At 40.1% G+C, this 17,133-nt stretch overlaps 1 protein-coding gene across 1 annotated transcript in view; it reads left to right on the forward strand.

Annotated features, from left to right (window-relative positions):
• The first annotated feature begins 7,785 nt into the window (after positions 1-7,785).
• Positions 7,786-17,133, forward strand: part of IL20RA (interleukin 20 receptor subunit alpha) — a 30,828-nt gene continuing 21,480 nt past the window's right edge. Inside the window, exon 1 of the mRNA XM_037045667.1 lies at positions 7,786-8,045. Within this exon, the coding sequence (XP_036901562.1) occupies positions 7,922-8,045 (124 nt within the window). The 5' untranslated portion in view covers positions 7,786-7,921. The remainder of the gene's footprint in view (positions 8,046-17,133) is intronic.

Genomic DNA, 17,133 nt, shown 5'->3' on the forward strand with positions numbered 1-17,133 from the left:
GTTCTACCAATCACATTTCTACCTACAAATCTGCCCTTCCATATTCTCTCCCAGGTTTTCACTACCAGAATAACCATCTCTTTCTAGAGTGGCAATGTTTTAAATTAGATCATAAATGTTAAATCTTAATGTTCAACATCTGAGAAAAGACTAAATTCCAAAATTACATTTTGGTTTTAAAAATTAGGCTTCATCATTCATTCTGCAAATCTTTATTGCGTACCTCCTTGGTACCAGGCAGTAAACAAAAGAGGAATTCGGACCCTCTTGGATATCCTCATTGGAGAAGACAGACAGTGAAGTACACACACATGTATTCACACACACCTACCTATACACTACGGATGAACACCATGTTGAACGACCCGTTGAAGCATTTGTCTGTTTTTGTATTGGGTGTCTATTTTTCTTCATCAATTTGTATGAACTATTTGCATTTTCTGCCTTCTTTCGATGCATACACATACTGCAAATTCCTTCTGCTCTGTACTTTCTCAGTCTCTTTAACAGACATTTTTCTGATGAACAGCTGTTGTTAATTTTAATGAATCTAATTTGTCAACTTGTACCTCTATAGTAACTTGGTGTTAATCGCCCAGTTTTGCTTTTCTTTGAGAGTGTCATGATTGTTCTAGCCCATTTTGAAATAAAAACTCCAAAGTGACCTACATGCTAACCTAGAACTTTCAACTCTCATATCTAAATTACTTAAATTATCCAGCAGAGGGAACTATGCTACAAAAGAGTAAAGCCGAACTACCTCTGGGTTTGGATCAACATAGGTTAGTTACTAAGGTGGTAGTTTTGTCTTTCCATATCAGAAAACAGGACTCTTTAATTTCTTTTAATATCCTCTTTATCTTTAATATCTTCTTTTAATATGCTAATTAGCATGCCCAGCAGGCAGGTGCGACCCCCAGCTGAATTATTACACCAGCAGTTGCTGCATTGAGATCTATTTTGGTGATCACGCATGCCAAGGCATTCGCATTTGCCAGGATTTTCATCTCCTTTATTACCACTATTCTTTATGCTCCTGACTAAAGTAACCTCTGTGGCGATTTATCACCCTCCCAGAAGCCAACGTTTCTATTAGGAGAACTGTTTCCATTTTCTACAGTAGTTCTCAACCTCCCAACAGAAAAGAAATGACCAAAACATCACAAATCCCTTAGTTAAGATGTTCTAGAAATTAAGTAATAATTGCCTCATATCCGGAATATATGTATACAGAATGTCCTATACATACAGTCTTCTAAAATCATTCTACTTTTGCCCTCACATTCAGTTCTTGAATCTTTTTTTTTAAAGATTTTATTTATTTATTTATCTTTAGAGGGGAAGGAGAGAGGGAGAGAAACATCAATGTATGGTTGCCTTTCGTTCGTCTCCTGCTGGGAGTTGGCCTGCAGGGAACTGGCCTACAACCCAGGCATGTGCCCTGACTGGGAATCACACCACAATCCTCTGGTTCGCAGGCCCGTGCTCAATCCACTGAGCTACACCAGCCAGGGCTTGAATCGGTTTGTTGTCGCACAGAGAACAAACAGTTCTGGAGGCTGGAAGTCTGCAGTCAAGGTCTTGGCAGGGTTGGTTCGCTCTGAGGGCTGAAAGGAGGAATCTATCTCATGCCCTTCCCCTGGCTTCAGGGGGTCACTGGCAGTCTGGGGTGTTCTGGGCTTGTAGACACATGGCCCCAATCTCTGCCTTTCTGTTCACATGGCACTCTCCCTGTGTGCGTGTCTGCACCCGAATTTCCCTTTGTATAAGGACGCAAGTCATATGGCTTCGAGGCCCCCCCTATTCCAACAGGACCTCACCCTGATTTACCTGATTACATCTGCGACAACCTGATTTCCAAACAAGGTCATTTTCTGAGAAATTGGGACTTAGACCCTGAATATATGAACTTGAGGGGGGATATTATTCAACCCATAATAGCTCTTTAATGCATCTGAAATTATTTTTGTATGTGGTATGAAATAAGGTAATTTTTCCCAAATTCACTGAAAATTTCATTCTTTCCCCCATTAATCTAAAACACCACCCCCCCAGGTCATTCACTGGATGTCCATAAATGTAGGTCTCTATATGCTGTTTCATTCGTTTTTTAGCCTGCCACATTGTCTTACTGTACCTTTACAATGTCTCCCCTCGTCTCATTGGTTTCTCTCATTGCAGGGTTGTTAGACTTGGAGCCATATGTTCCCATTCAAAGGACAATAAAACTTATCTCCCTCAAAGCCAAATATTTGCAGTCCACAGTAGGGACTCTCCCCTTCTGTGTCCCTGGAGATAAGAATTCATTTACTTTCCAAAGAACTTGTTGAAATCAGGGACAGCGTTTCTCTCCCTCTCTCCAAACGTGATAATGGCAGCTGAGTAGTGTGCAGCCTGTACAAACCTGCAGACTCCTGGCTTGGGTGTCCTCGGCTGCTCAGCCTCTACCTGGCTCTCATCACGTCGCCCCGAGATAGAAAAATGGGGCGTGCAGAACTGATACCGTTATTGCTGTATGTCAGTGATTTTCACCTGTGTGCCACAAGAATTTTTAAAACATGCAATACCTGACTATTTAGTCTGGGGCACTGGCCTCTTTTCCCTTAGACTGTCAAATAAAAAAATGACAAAGCCAACACCATACCTACCTGGCGTGACTGTATCAAAATTATACCTATTTTCGTCAGATCAGCAAAAAATACATTTTCTGGTGTGCTGCAGCATTTTAGTAACTAGTTTACATGTGCCATAAGATGGAAAAGATTAAAAATCGACACTGTGTGTACTATGATCTCTGTTCTAGAAACCTCGTTTGGTTTTGACATAAAAATGAACAAATGCAGATACGAAGAAACTTATCATAGATCACTCCCAGCAATAAAAAAAGATAAAAACTACTTATACGTGGAACAACATAAATGAACTTCAGAGATACTCTGTTGAGCAAAAGAAGCCAGACACAAAGGGATACAGACACAATGGTTCCATTCACTGGGAGGGGAAAGAAGAGTCAAACAGGAGTCAGGTGGCAACGGAAGTCGAAACGGGGATCTCCCGTGTTGCACGGGTCTGGGAAGAAGCCCGAGGGAAACTTCTGGCATGCTGGAAATACTCTATATTTTCATCTGAAGTTGGTAACGTGGTTGTGTAGAAATGAAAACCTTAAGATTGGTATGCTTTATGTACTTCATGTATGCCACGCCTTCATAAAAACTTAAAAAAAAAAACTTCAGCCAGTTGTTTCTTCGGAATTGGCAAGTGATTCTAAAATGTATATGAAACTGCAAAGGGCAAACAATATCCAAGATATTCACATAAGAGCAACATAAAGGGACTTGCTCTACCAGGACAAAGATAAAGTAATTAAAATGGTACTGGAATAGTAACAGACAGGCCAATGGAACAGAGTCGAGTCCATATTCATGCACGACATGGAGCTTATGAAGGAGGCGGGACTGAACAGCTGAGAGGAAAGGGTGGAGAAAATAGCGCTGGGTCAACTGGTAAAATGAAACGTAAACCCCCACTTCTCATGATATATAAAAATCAATTCTAGGCATGTCATAATTTGAAATGTGAAAAAATGAAACCGTAAAGCTTTCAGAAGATAGCTTAGAAGAACATCTTCATGACCTGAGGGTGAGATAACGTTTTTTAAACGGGACACAAAATATAATGACCATAAGAGAAATAATGGTAAGTGGACTATATTACATTTAAGAACTTCTTTTATTACCCTAGTAAGAGAGTAGAAGGGCAAGCCATAGCAACAGGAAAAGTATTTGCAACATATTACAACTGCTAAAGAGCTTATGTTTGGCATGTATAACAAATTCCTTCAAACAAATTAAAAACAAAATAAAATACAATCTAATAGAAAAAAATAGGCAAGAAACTTGACCAGATCATAATATGAATGGCTAATAAACAAACTTAAGAAAAAGTTCTAAATGTCATTAATTGTCAGTAAAAGGAAAATAAAAACCACAGTGAGATACCACCACATACCCTCTAAAATGACTAAAATTATGAAGCTTGAAAACACCAAGTGTTGGCAAGAATGTGGAAGACAAACTCACATTACAGCTAACAGGCACGTACATCATTACAACTACTTTGGCAAACAGGTTCAGCATTATTTACTTAAGGTGAAATCATGTTTGTCCTATGATCCAGCAGTTAGACTTCTGGGTACATATCTGGCAGAAAATGTGCACCTAAGCAGGAGACACAATGAGTATGTTCAAAGAACACTACTGTCAATAGCTCCAAACCAGAAACAAAGTTCATCAAAAATAGAATGAATAAACACATTGTGGCATAGTCAGACTTCACAGCATTACACAACGATAAGCAACAACGCGGATGACTCTCATAGTATAATGTTGAGTGAGAGAAGCCAGACACAATGGAATACACACTGATATGGGGCAGAAGTGAAAGGTAAGAGAGAGGGCTCTGTGGGGTCAGCAGGGTTCTATTTCTTAACTTGTGTGTTGCACATCAACATTTGCACTTTGCGATAACCCATTGAGCTGTAGCATTTATCTTTGTGCATTTTTCTGTATGTGAATTATACTTAAAATTTTAAAATCTTTTAAAATGTATGAACCACTTCTCAAAAATTTTGAAAAAAAGTCGAGAAACATGATGAGATAGCATTCTATAGGATTTTAAATAGTAGGTATTATTTGGATTTAAGCAGAGGACATAATATAAAAATTGCTAGTGGCCTCAAATACCCACAAAGAAGGGCAGAGTGCACCCAAAGGATTTTAGAAATCTCAGCACTGGATGCTCATCCGCTCCCAATACTCTGTCCTTTCCTCAAATTTGCCCCCACCCCAACTCTATCCAGAGAATTTCATCCTGCCAACTCTTTCCCGCCACCACCTGTCCCCTAATTTTCTGGTTTATTTTTGTAGCAGTCACCTTAGTACATTCTGAACCTGCCTTGCACCACCAGAGTGTCCAAGAATGGGTATCTGTTGCCATTCACAATTGAGTTTACCATATGGAAATTGCACCAATGCTGCGTTTTCTTAAATTAATAAGTATACATCTCAATGTGTGTGTTATTTTACAGTTCACCCCTCAAACGTATTTGCTTGATTTTCTTCAGTGCCAGAGGCACAAAAGGAAGTCACTAAAAGCATAGACTTTGGAATTAGATTAACCAGGATTCAGATTCCAGTTCTGTTGTTTATTAACAACATTTTGTAACTCGGGGTACCATGACTCACTCACAGAGCTGGAGCAAGGATCTGAGAAGGCCGTTAATGTGAAATTCTTAGCATAACAACTGGCTCAGAGTAAGAAATCAGTAACTTCCAGTGATGGTGATGATGATGGAGGAGGGAGAAGACTTATTATTATCATTCCTGGAAACTATTTAAACTGCAATAGAAAAAGTTTGTATTTTTTGTTTGTAGTATTTACTGCTGGGGTTGAGGGTGGGAGGTATTGGCACATGACGTTTCTGACCAGAAAGCCCAAAAAATCCTACAGTGGGCTCCAAAAATTAAGATCTCAGCAGGATAAATCATGGCAAGAAGCATAATCTTTATAGCAGAACAAAATACCCATGTAAGTGTGTTGACTCATTTCAGAAATCTCCTGAAAAATACTCTGCTTATTTTTGACTAGGAAGGTTTAGACTGGGAGGAACTGGGACAGGGGTGAGTGAGAATTTAAAGGCACAGAAGAAACTCCCTAAGGTGAGTCCTGGGTCAGAGGTAAAAAACAAAAGTCCGAGCTCCACTCTTCCACTTAATGCAGGGGAAACATCAACTGCACGCCCAGCAGTTGCTCAGTCCACTCAGCCTACAAAAGCCGGTGTGTTGAGTGCAGAGTGATAGGTTGCTTAACAGGTATGAGACCTGAGAAATTCTGATTGGTGGAAAGGGGAAGCTGAGCAGGAAGGGGCAGATGGAGGGAGGCGATACAGATTACCGGCTCACAAACAAGGGCTGCCCCACTTACGGGGAAGGACTCCAAGTCCCAGGTACCTACCCTTTTCCGCCTCCTAGTAGGAGGAGGCAATGAACTGTTACTGCTCAAGTTAAGAACGGATCAAGGGAGAGCGGATGCAGGGCCACGCAAATGTCTGCTTTAGCCCCTTTAGGGCCACGAACCATTCGCGTTTGAACAGAAATGCATACAAGTCCTAAAGCTCAGATACCAAAAAGTAACTGGCGCACAATATCTTTGTGGCGAATATGATGCATATTTACTAATCCACTAGACTTAAAATGACAATGGGGCTAAACTAATGTAATTTTCAGTTAGTAAGAACAGCAGCTCAAGATAATGCCGATGATCTAATAATAACGTAGAATCTTTCCTAAAATGTTCAGCCCTTCCTAAACGTTTACTAAATCAGTAAGAATCCAGCCAGGAAAACAGAAACCATACCAGTTATTTTAACAGAAAGAATCTGCTATGAGGAATTGGGTAAACCGATGTCGGAGAATTTAAAACGTGCAATGGAAAAGGGATTCTGAGAGTGAGATTGAGTAACTACGGGAAGCAGTCCTAGGGCTGAAGAAACAGGGGAAGACGTGGGGGTTACATCTTGGAAGAAGAAGCCAGGAAACTGCAACTCAGACCTCTGAGAATGAGGCATGGCCAGCCCGTTGCTGGTATCCATGAGGCAGAGCAACAAGGCTAATGCTGGGCGTCGAGGGAGAAGCAGGAAACCAGCAGAGCTCCCACCCTAATACCGACCCTGTGGCGCTACGCTGACAACAGACATATGAAGCTGAAGGACACGGAGCTCCCCCTCCAGTTTTGCGTGTTTCTCTAGCGCCCTCTATAGGTGGGACCTGGAGCACCTGGCCACAAGAAACGGAGTTTGCAGTCCTAGGTTGTGCATCCCAAAGCCAAGTCCAGTCAAAGAGACAGTCTTAGCCTGGATTCATCCTCTGTTTCCAAGTCTTTCTGGGGAGGGGGAGGTAACCTGTTTAGGGGACTCTGAAAATTCTGACCATCCTCTCACTCACTCCCATCAAAAAAATAAAATAATCTTTTTTCAATTATTGAAGATTCTTTTTCTAAGATAAAAGTAGTTGAGCGAATTTTAGGGTCGTTTCACATTATCTGTACATTTGTAAACAGGTATTCATGAAAGAGAGGTAACACATCTGAAGTAAATCGTTTATTCTATTTTAGGGCTGTGCCCAATTTTTATAACTCCTTTCAAGCCAAGACTGCCTCTCAGATTTTCCTTATACCATTTCCACACGTTTCTTAATTGCAACCCCCGCCTTCCCACTATGAAGAGTATGAGACCGAGAATCAGGCCTGTTTGGAAGTCTCTACCCCACGGCTCACAGGCTTGGGAGACTGCATTCAGGGTGACACCTCACTTTCTGAGTCTCCCCTTCCTCATCCGTAAAATGGGACAATACCTAATTGCAGGTGGCAAGGATAAAATGTAATCAAATACAATGTATGGCAGTATGTTGAGAAATAAATAATCCATTTCATTCTTCTTCCAGCACCGAACTCTGACATTTCAAAAATTTTCGGGAGGTGGCCATGAGGCCTGGTTACTAGAATCAGTTTCAGTGATTTGTGGTGTTTCTCCTCTCTCTCTACTGCGGTGAGGTTTGACCCCTGGTAGCGGCCTCATTGGTTGAAACTCACACGATCACAACCGAAACAAGGAGTGGCTAAGGACCAGAAATCGCCGGGACCCTCCCCTCGTCCCGGCGTCCAGCTCGGGACTCCTGCGGAACGAGGGTGGGGCGAGGACCTGGCACCGCCTCCGCGGGCGCTGAGCGTGGAGAAGCGTGGAGGAGCGCCGCGCGCAGCCTGAGCGGCGGGATTTGGGCGCAGAGGGAATCCGCCGCCGCCCGGGGCCTTCGGGGCGTCGGGCGCTGCCGGCCTTCTGCGGAAATGTGACCCCGCTCCGCCGCCCATGTGGGGCTCCCGACCCCCAGCGAGGGCGGCGGCCAGAAGGGCCCCGGTGCCCGGCCGTCCGGCCCTCCCACTGCTGCTGCTGCCGCCTTTGCTGCTGGCGGCCGCGCCGTTGGGACGCGCAGGTAAGTGGGCCGTCCTGGGGCGCCGCTGGCTGCCGGACCAGGTGGTAGCCAAGTCGACTCCGTCCCGCCCGCGCTGGGTTTGCTGCTCGGAGAGCCCCGGGCAGAAACTCTCTGCCTCCACTCCCGCGCTTTGTTCTGAGTCAAGTTTGCACCTCGCCGAGTTTCACACTTTCCCCTGCGGGTGGCCGTTTGACTGTAGCCACCGTGGCCCATAATAACCCCGCGCAAGGCTTTGGTCCGCGCATCGCAGGCTCCCGCCACCCCTGCCGGGGCTGAGCGGAGAAGCGCAGGTGGATTGCGCTCTGCGGCCACCGAGACCTGTTGCACTTAAACAGGGGACTCCCCGGAGCTGGAGGTGATGTCTGCACTTTACGAAACCAAAATCCCAGAAAGAAAGGTTCTGATCCGAAAGAACCGGGTCTAGAAAGAAGCAGCGTTCCCAAAGAAAGGTCCCCTCTCCTGGGCACGTCGTTTCCCCCCTTTCACGTACAGATATGTGGTGTCCTTTGATTTTTTAAAAATTAAAAGTTGTGCCCTGGCTGGTGTAGCTCAGTGAATTGAGCACGGGCCTGCGAACCAGAGGATCGCAGTTCAATTCCTAGTCAGGGCACATGCCTGGGTTGCAGGCCAGTTCCCAGGGGACACACAATACATTGTGTGTCCTTGGCAGAGGCAACCATACACTGATATTTCTCTCCCTCTCTCATTCCCTTCCCCTCTAAAGATAAATAAATAAAAATATTTTTTAAATAAATAAATAAAAGTTGTAACTGATCCATGACATAAGGTAACTGCACTGTTTTTGGTTTTGCTCTTACGTTTTGACTCCAATGAACCAGAATATTTCATTCACCTGATTTCTTTTTTCTTTTGCATTTCTGGTATAGAGAAAAAGTTGCTTTTTTTTCTTGGAACGCCCCCTTTTTATTGACATAGAATATTATATGAGTTTTAGGTGTACAACACGATGATTCTACATTTGTATACATTGCAGAATGATCTCCACCATAAGTCTATCACTATTACTATCCACAGTTCATACAGTGTTATTGATTATAGTTTCCATGCTGGACATTCCATCTCCATGACTTATTTTGTAACCACAAGTTTGTACCTCCATCCTCTTCAACCATTTCACCAACCCTTCTTCCTTTGGTAAGCACCAATCTGTTCTATGAGTGTGGTTTTGTTTTGTTTTTTTTTGTTTTGCTTTTTTAAAATTCCACATACAAGTGAAATCACACAATATCTGTCTTTCACTAGCATAATACCTTCAGATTCCATCCATGTTGTCACAAATGGCAAGATTTCATGCTTTATTACACACACACACACACACACACACACACACCCTCTGCATCTTTTTTATCCATCCATCGATGGAGACTTAGGTTGTTTACCTATCTTGGTTATTGTAAATAATCCTGCTATGTACCTAAGGGCACATGAATCTTTTCCAATTAGTGTTTTGCTTTCGTCAAATAAATACTTAAATTTGGAATTACTGTATCATATGGTGGCTCTGTTTTTAATTTTTCAAAGAATTTTTGTAATGTTTTCCATAGTGTCTGCACTAGTTTACATTCCCACTAACAGTGCAAAGGATTCCATGTTCTCCACATCCTCATTGACACGTGTTATTTCTTGTTTTTTTTAATAATAACAGATGAGGTGATATGAGGTGATATCTCATTGTAGTTTGGGTTTGCATTTCCGTGATAATTAGTGATGTTGAGCATCTTTTCATGTGCCAGGTGGTCATTTGTATGTCTTCTTTGGAAAATTATCTGCTCATATCATCTGCCCATTTTTAAATTATATTTTTCATTTGTTTTTCTTTTGTTATTGAGTTGTATGAGTGCTTTATATATTTTGGATATTAATCCTTTATCAAATATTTGATTTGCAAATATTTTCTACCGTTCAGGTTGCCTTTTCACTTTGTTAGTGGTTTCCTTTGTTGTGCTAAGTGTTTTAATTTGATGTGGTCCCACTTGTTTACATTTGCTTTTGTTTCCCTTGCCTTTAGGGTCAGACCCCCCAAAAAATCATCACCAAGACTGATTGATGTCAAGGCACTTACCTTGTGTTTTTTCCTAGGAGTTTTGTTTCCGGTCTTACACACAAGTCTTTAATCCATTTTGAATTAATTTTTTGTATGGCATAAGGCAGTTCATTCTTTCCCATGTGACTGTCCATTTTCTCAACATCATTGATTGAAAAAAACTGTCCTTTCCCGGGTGTATATTCTAGTCTGTCCATTCTTTTCCATTGATCTACAAATATGTCTGTTTTTATGCCAATGCCATACTGTTTTGATTACTATAGCTTTGTGATATAGTTTGAAATCAGGCTGCATGATACCTCCAGCCTTGTTCTTTTTTCTCAAGATTCCTTTGGCTATTTGGGATCTTTTATGGTTCCATACATATTTTAGCATTGCTCTGTTTCTGTAGAAAATACCATTGTGATTTTGATACATATTGCATTGAATCTGTAGCTTGCTTTGGGTAATATAGACATTTAAACAATATTAGTTCTTCCAATCCATGAGCATGGAATATCTTTCCGTTTATTTGTGTCTTCTTTAATTTCTTTCTTCAGTGTCTTACAATTTTCAGTGTACAGGTCTTTCATCTCCTCAGTTAAATTTACTTCTAGGTATTTTATTCTTTTTGATCCAATTGTAAATGGATTGTTTTCTTAATTTCTCTGTTAATTCATTGCTAGTGTATAAAATATGACAGTTTGAAATATTAATTTTGTACTCTGTAGTTGTATTCATTTTGGGGTTCTAATAATTATTTTGTTGGAGTCTTTAGGGCTTTCTATTCATAAAATCATGTTGTTCACAAATAAGTTTTACTTCTTCCTTCCCAATTTGGATGCCTATTATTTCTTTTTATGTCAAATTGCTCTGGCTAGGATTTTCAATACTATGTTGAAAAAAAGTCTCCAGAGTAGGCATCCTTGTCTTGTTCCTGATATTAAAGGAAAAGCTTTCAGTTTTTCACCACTGAGTATGATGTTAGCTGGGGGCTCCTCGTTTATGACCTGTGTCATCCTGAGATATGTTCCTTCTGTACCTACTTTGTTGTGAGTTTTAATCATAAATGAATGCCAAATTTCGTCAAATACTTCTGCATCTATTGAAATAATAGTATGACTTTTATCCTTCATTTTGTTAACGTGGTGTATCATATTGATTGGTTTTCAGATTTTGAACCATCCTCTCTTATCCTTGGAATAAATCCCACATGGTCATAGTGTAGGATCCTTTTAATGTATTGTTGAATTCGGTTTGCTAATATTTTGTTGAGGACGTTTGCATATGTGTTCATCAGGGGTGTTGGCCTGTAACTGTCTTTCTTTGTGATTTGCTTGCGTGGTTTTGGTATTAAGGTCATGCAACCCTCATAAAATGAGTCTGGAAGCATTCCCTCCTCTTCAGTTTTTTGGCAGAGTTTGAGAAGGATAGGTATTAAATCTTTTTCAAATGTTTGGTAAAATTCACCAGGGAGGCAGTCTGGTCCTGGACTTTTGTTTGTTGGGAGTTTGGGTTTTTTTTATTATTATTGATTCAATCTACTAGTAATTGGGCTATTCAGATTTTCTGTTTCTTCATGATTCAGTCTTGGAAGATTGTATGTTTCTAAAAATGTATCCATTTCTTCTATTTTGTCCAATTTGTTGGTATACAATGGTTTATAGTATTCTTAGGGATCAGTTGTAACCCTTTTTTATTTCTGATTGTATTTATTTATTTGAGACTTATCTCTCTCTCTTTTTTAGTGAGTCTAACTAACGGTTTGTTAATTTTGTTTCTCTTTCCAAAGAACCAGCTCTTAATATCATTGATCTTTTTAGACTCTATTTCATTTATATCTGCTCTGATCTTTATTTCTTCCTGCTACTAACTTTAGGCTTTGTTTGTCCTTCTTTTTCTCATTCCTTTAGGTATAAAGTTAAATTGCATCTTTGAGATTTTTCTTGTTCTGTCTTACAACTGCTTACAAATTTCTGTAAATTTCTGTCTTGCAGCTGCTTTTGCTGCATCTCGTAGATTTTGGCGTGTTTCACACCCATTTCCATTTGTCTTAAGGTATTTTCTTTCTTGATTTATTCATTGACCCATTGGTTTTCAGTAGCATATTGTTTAGTTTCCACATACGGTATTTTTTATTTGTTCAGTTTTATTCTGTAATTTATTTCTAGTTTTGTACTATTATAGTTGGAAAAGACTATAATAATGATGATTAAAGATTTGATAATGACTTCAGTCTTCTTGAATTTACTGAGACTGGTTTTATGGGCTAACATATGATCTATCTGGAGAATGTTATATGTGCGCTTGAGAAGAAGGTACATTCTGCTGCTTTTGAATGTACTGTTCTGTACACAGTTATGAAATCTGTGTGGTCTAATATGTTGTTTAAGGTCACTGTGTCTTTCTCTCTCTGTTTCCTTCTTTCCTTCCTTCCTTCCTTCTTTCTTTCTTTCTTCTACAAAAAATACTGTGCATTTTCTTCAAATGGGGACAACATACAGCAGTTGTTGGTGAAAGCCACGGCCATGATATTAGATGATTAAGAGGCGGGTAAAGGCAAGGCCAGGCTGTTTTCCTTTCTGATGACTTAGCCTAATTCACAGGTAAACTTTGGCAAACCAAGGAGGTGGGGTTAACCTATTCCCTACATACTTTCTCACAGATGTTAGAGGTTTCACAAGCTTTGGCGAGTGCTAGATGTGTAAACCAAGACCATATTTCCTGACAAGTGGCTAAAATTCTAATTTCTATGTTTGTTGTTATATTTCTATGTGGCTTAGTCTCTCCAAACAGCAAGCAGCTGAATGAACATTCTGCTTTGCACCCCGAGGAGTGTCACTGTGTTCTTTTTTTATTTATTTCATTATTTATGCTCTTACAGTGTACCAGTTTTTGCCCTTTGCCCCCGCCCACCCAGCCTGCCCCAGCTCCCACAGTCAATGCCCACACCATTGTCCGTGTCCATGGTTCTTCATACATGTTCTTCGACTAGTCCCTTCTCCTTCTTTTGACCAGTCTCTTCCTCCTCCCTCCCCTCTTACCGCTGCCAGGCTGTTCCTTGTTTCTGTGCCTCTGGTTCTATTTTGCTCTTTAGTTTATTTTGTTTATTACATTCCACTTATAAGTGAGATCACATGGTATTTGAAGGCTGGTGTTTCTTTATTGATTTTCTGTCTGGATGATAAATCCACTCATGTAAGTGGGGCATTAAAGTCCCGTACTGTTACTACATTGCTGTTAATTTCTCCCTTCATCTCTTAATATTCACTTTATGTATTTAGGTGTTCCTGTGTTGGGTGTATAAATACACTTGACTCTCGAACAAAATCCCCCAAATCTTTCCAAAATCCTCAAAGAGGGAAAAATACAGAGTTTTTTTATATCTGTAAACAACTGAACCTAATTTGGTTTTGAAGCTTTAGAATACAATCTAAATATTAGTACTACACTCACACTTATTAGAGCTAACATACTATAATGAACACAATGAGGGTGTTTGTTGAAGTGTCTCCTCTTTGATATAAACATAGCAGTGTTGGGGATTTTATTTTACTGATCTGTTATTCCAGGACATAGTTCATACACACACAAATGATTCTAGCAGAATTAATTAAGCTTTTTTAAATTATTTTTTAAGCTTTGTATTTTGAACTAATTTGAATATTACAGACAAGTTGCAAAAAAAACCCTGTGGAGTTTCCATAACTCCCTCATCTAGTTTCCTCCAGTTTTCACCTCCTGCGTAACCATTCTGCAAGGTTCGAAACTAGCAAATTAAGGTTGGTGTGGTATGTTTACTAACCTGTAGAGCTTGCAGGAATTTCACCAGTTTTTCAACCAGTGCCCCTTTTCTGTCCCAGGACCCTACACAACATTATTGTCCCATCTCCTTCATCTCCTCCAATCTGTGACAGTCCCCTAGCCTTTCTTGGCGTTCAGGTCCTTGGCACTTGTAAAGAGTTCTGATCAACTCTTCCTTAGAATATTCCTCAATTTGGGTTCATTTGATGTTTCCTCATGATTAGTGAGGTTATTACTTTTGCACAGGAATACCATATACATGCCCTGACTGGTGTGTCCCAGTTGGTTGGGCAACATCCCACAAGGCAAAAGAAAGGTTGCAGGTTTGATTCCCGGTCAGGGCACATGCCTGCATGGTAGGTTCGGTCCTGGGTTGGCACACTTGTAAGAGGTAACTGATGGATGTGTCTCTCTCACATTGATGTTTTTCTCCTCTTTCTCCCTCCCTTCTTCTCTCTCTGAAAATGAATAAAATGTTGAAAAAAGGATACCATACATATTATGTTGTTTTTCTCAGTGCAGCATGCCAAAGCATTTATGATATTAACATGTCTTTACTGGTGACATTAGCCTTGACCATGTGGTTGAGGTGGTGTCCAGAGAATTTTTCTCTCTAGAGTTAAAACTTTCTACTTTGTGATTAATAAATATCTTGTGAGAAAATACTTTGAGATCATGCAAATATCCTATTTCCCCTCAAACTTATACCCACTAATTTTAGTATCCACCAATGGATACTGTATAGCTATCATGATTAGTGTTGATATTTTTTATTTCCCTCTTTTCTTCTCCATATTAATTGGAATACTATTGCAAGGAAGAGCCATTAACTTCTTTCCCATTTACTTAGTTATTTGATTGTTTAAATGTGTCAATAAGAACTCATAAACATTTACTTTGAGTTATCATCCAAAACAATTATATTTTCTGCTTAGATTTTTCTAGCTTTGGTCATTAAAAGCTCTTTCAGTTTGGCTGCTCTGCCCTGACTTCTATAATGGGCACGTTCACTGCAAAATCCTCACTGTTGCTCTGACAAAGGCCGTTTTTCATACGCCTAACTGTCCATGTAATTCCAAGCCAGCCCTCCTCCTCCATTTTAGATGAAAATATACATGTTATTAAAGGGCCACTAAACTATCTCCTAAATGCTCTACCTTCTTATTTTGAAAATTGGCTCATAGTTTTTAAGTTCAAAGTATCGCTTCACATGCAGTTCAGAAGCGAATAGCAGAGGGGAATGAGGTGTTTGAGAGAATCAGATTTAATGAAGAATTACCTTAACACCCATGCATCCATTCTGAGTTTTGAAAAGTTAAAATGTACTTGACACAGTATGACTTTTAAATCATCTTGTTTTGAACACTTTTTATTCATTTATTGATTCATTCGTTCATTCATCTAATGTCATTCATTCCTACTTTCCGGTGCTGTTCTAGGCACTGAGGTGAGCAAAAACAAGGCTTCTTATGGGGGGTGGGATGGGATGGGAGTAATAGACAGAAAACTGTACTTGAAAAATAATTAAATAAAAAAAACGGAAAAAAAAAAAACCAAGGCTTCTTTCTTCGTGGAGCCTTCAGTCTCAGACGGGTTATTACGTTACAGTGTAAACGCCAGAGGCCAGGAGATGGACTTTATTCAGAAGCCCAGGACAGGGCAATTGGTCTGATTTAGGGGTCAGGCTGGGCTCCCTGTAAGACAGGTCTCTTAAACTGAGACTCGTGAGAATTGCAACGGTGTGTGTGTGCACACACACCTGTCACATCACACTCACTCTGCCTGCAGAGAAGATGCCCTGGAAAAGAAATGATGTGTCCACGTAAATGCCTTACTGTGAATAAATACTGCAAAACCTTTTAAAAAACATAAATTCAATTAATAGTCACAGATAGGCTGCCGTTCATCCACATTGTGTGAAATACTTATAGTTCAGTATAAATTTGTGCCTTTTCATTTAAAATGTTAGCAAGAAAATAAAACCAAATTCTGCTTTAATAATACTGTATTCATAAATTACCAGGTAGTTAATATTCTTTTTTTACACGTACATTTCTTTGTTATAAAACTGCATTTCAACAAACAAAAACCTAACAAAAAATAGCAAAATACCAGGAAAAGGACAGTATTCTTGAGGGTGGTATCACCAAGTACATAGGAGAAAGGAGCTTCATAGCTATAGGCAGCCTGACTCAAGGTCATTGTCAACCTCAACAAGTCACCCCGTGGTCTGCGGCTCTTCTGTTCTCAGTACGGAATCAAACCACAAATAATTATCCAAGACCGCAAATGTTAAACTGTGGTTTTCTAAGGTAGACCTGCTGTCCTACATGCTATTTCCCACTTTCTGACTCAACACAGTCCTTGAGTGTCTGTGGGCTTGAACGAGCTGAGCAAAGGATGTATCTTAATGGATTTATTCTTCCAGTTGTTCCTGTGTAAGTTCCACTGTTGTCAGGATCTTTGACTCTTCTTCATGCGTGGCCTATCCATTCATTGTTACACTGCTTTTATCCTAACCGGTGGTTTGTATTTTGGGTGCTTTTTTATATCTTTGTGGCAAGAAAGAACTTCAAGAGTTGATCTTCAGGAAGGCCTATGTGGAAGCCCTCTTCATTTTATTACATTTAGTTGTACAACTCTATCAAGGCATAATTCAGCCCTGAAGAGTTCTGAGCCTAGTCCTGGTCACCCTCAAAACATCAGGCATCTACCTGCCACTACAGAGTTAACCTATTGGAAAATATTTCACCTTTGACCGTGTTTTGACAGCTACTGTACTCTTCCATCTTCATCCTGTCGACTGGAAAGTCTGAGGTCACACTATCAGCCTCATTTGCCTCAGAATCTCAGTCAGCAGTACACGCAAGTCAATACTATTAATTACTTCCAAGTCTCCACTAGATAATGTCCTCCAAACCTTTACTGAAGAATCATTTTTAGACCTCTTACATTTTCTATTCATTTCTGCTCACACTTTTATCTTGTGGATGGTTTCTTTAAAAATTTCAAGTGGTGGCAATATTAATGAAAGAATCACATTACCTCTATGAGGATAGAAAAGAAGTACTAGTTGTGAAAATGATTTGAAAAATAAATTGGATGATGTATGTTGATGTTTAATAAATACCTGCTGATTGAACTTGGAGTTCCCAACAGCTATTCTTTCCAATACCTTAGTGGTTCCAGGTGGTTTGTCTTTGACTCTGTTCTTTCTTTTATCGGTTTCCTTCCAAAGCA

The sequence above is a fragment of the Sturnira hondurensis genome, unplaced genomic scaffold (genome assembly GCF_014824575.4).
Source record: "Sturnira hondurensis isolate 20B ecotype Veracruz unplaced genomic scaffold, ASM1482457v3 Scaffold0004474, whole genome shotgun sequence".
NCBI lineage: Eukaryota > Metazoa > Chordata > Mammalia > Chiroptera > Phyllostomidae > Sturnira > Sturnira hondurensis.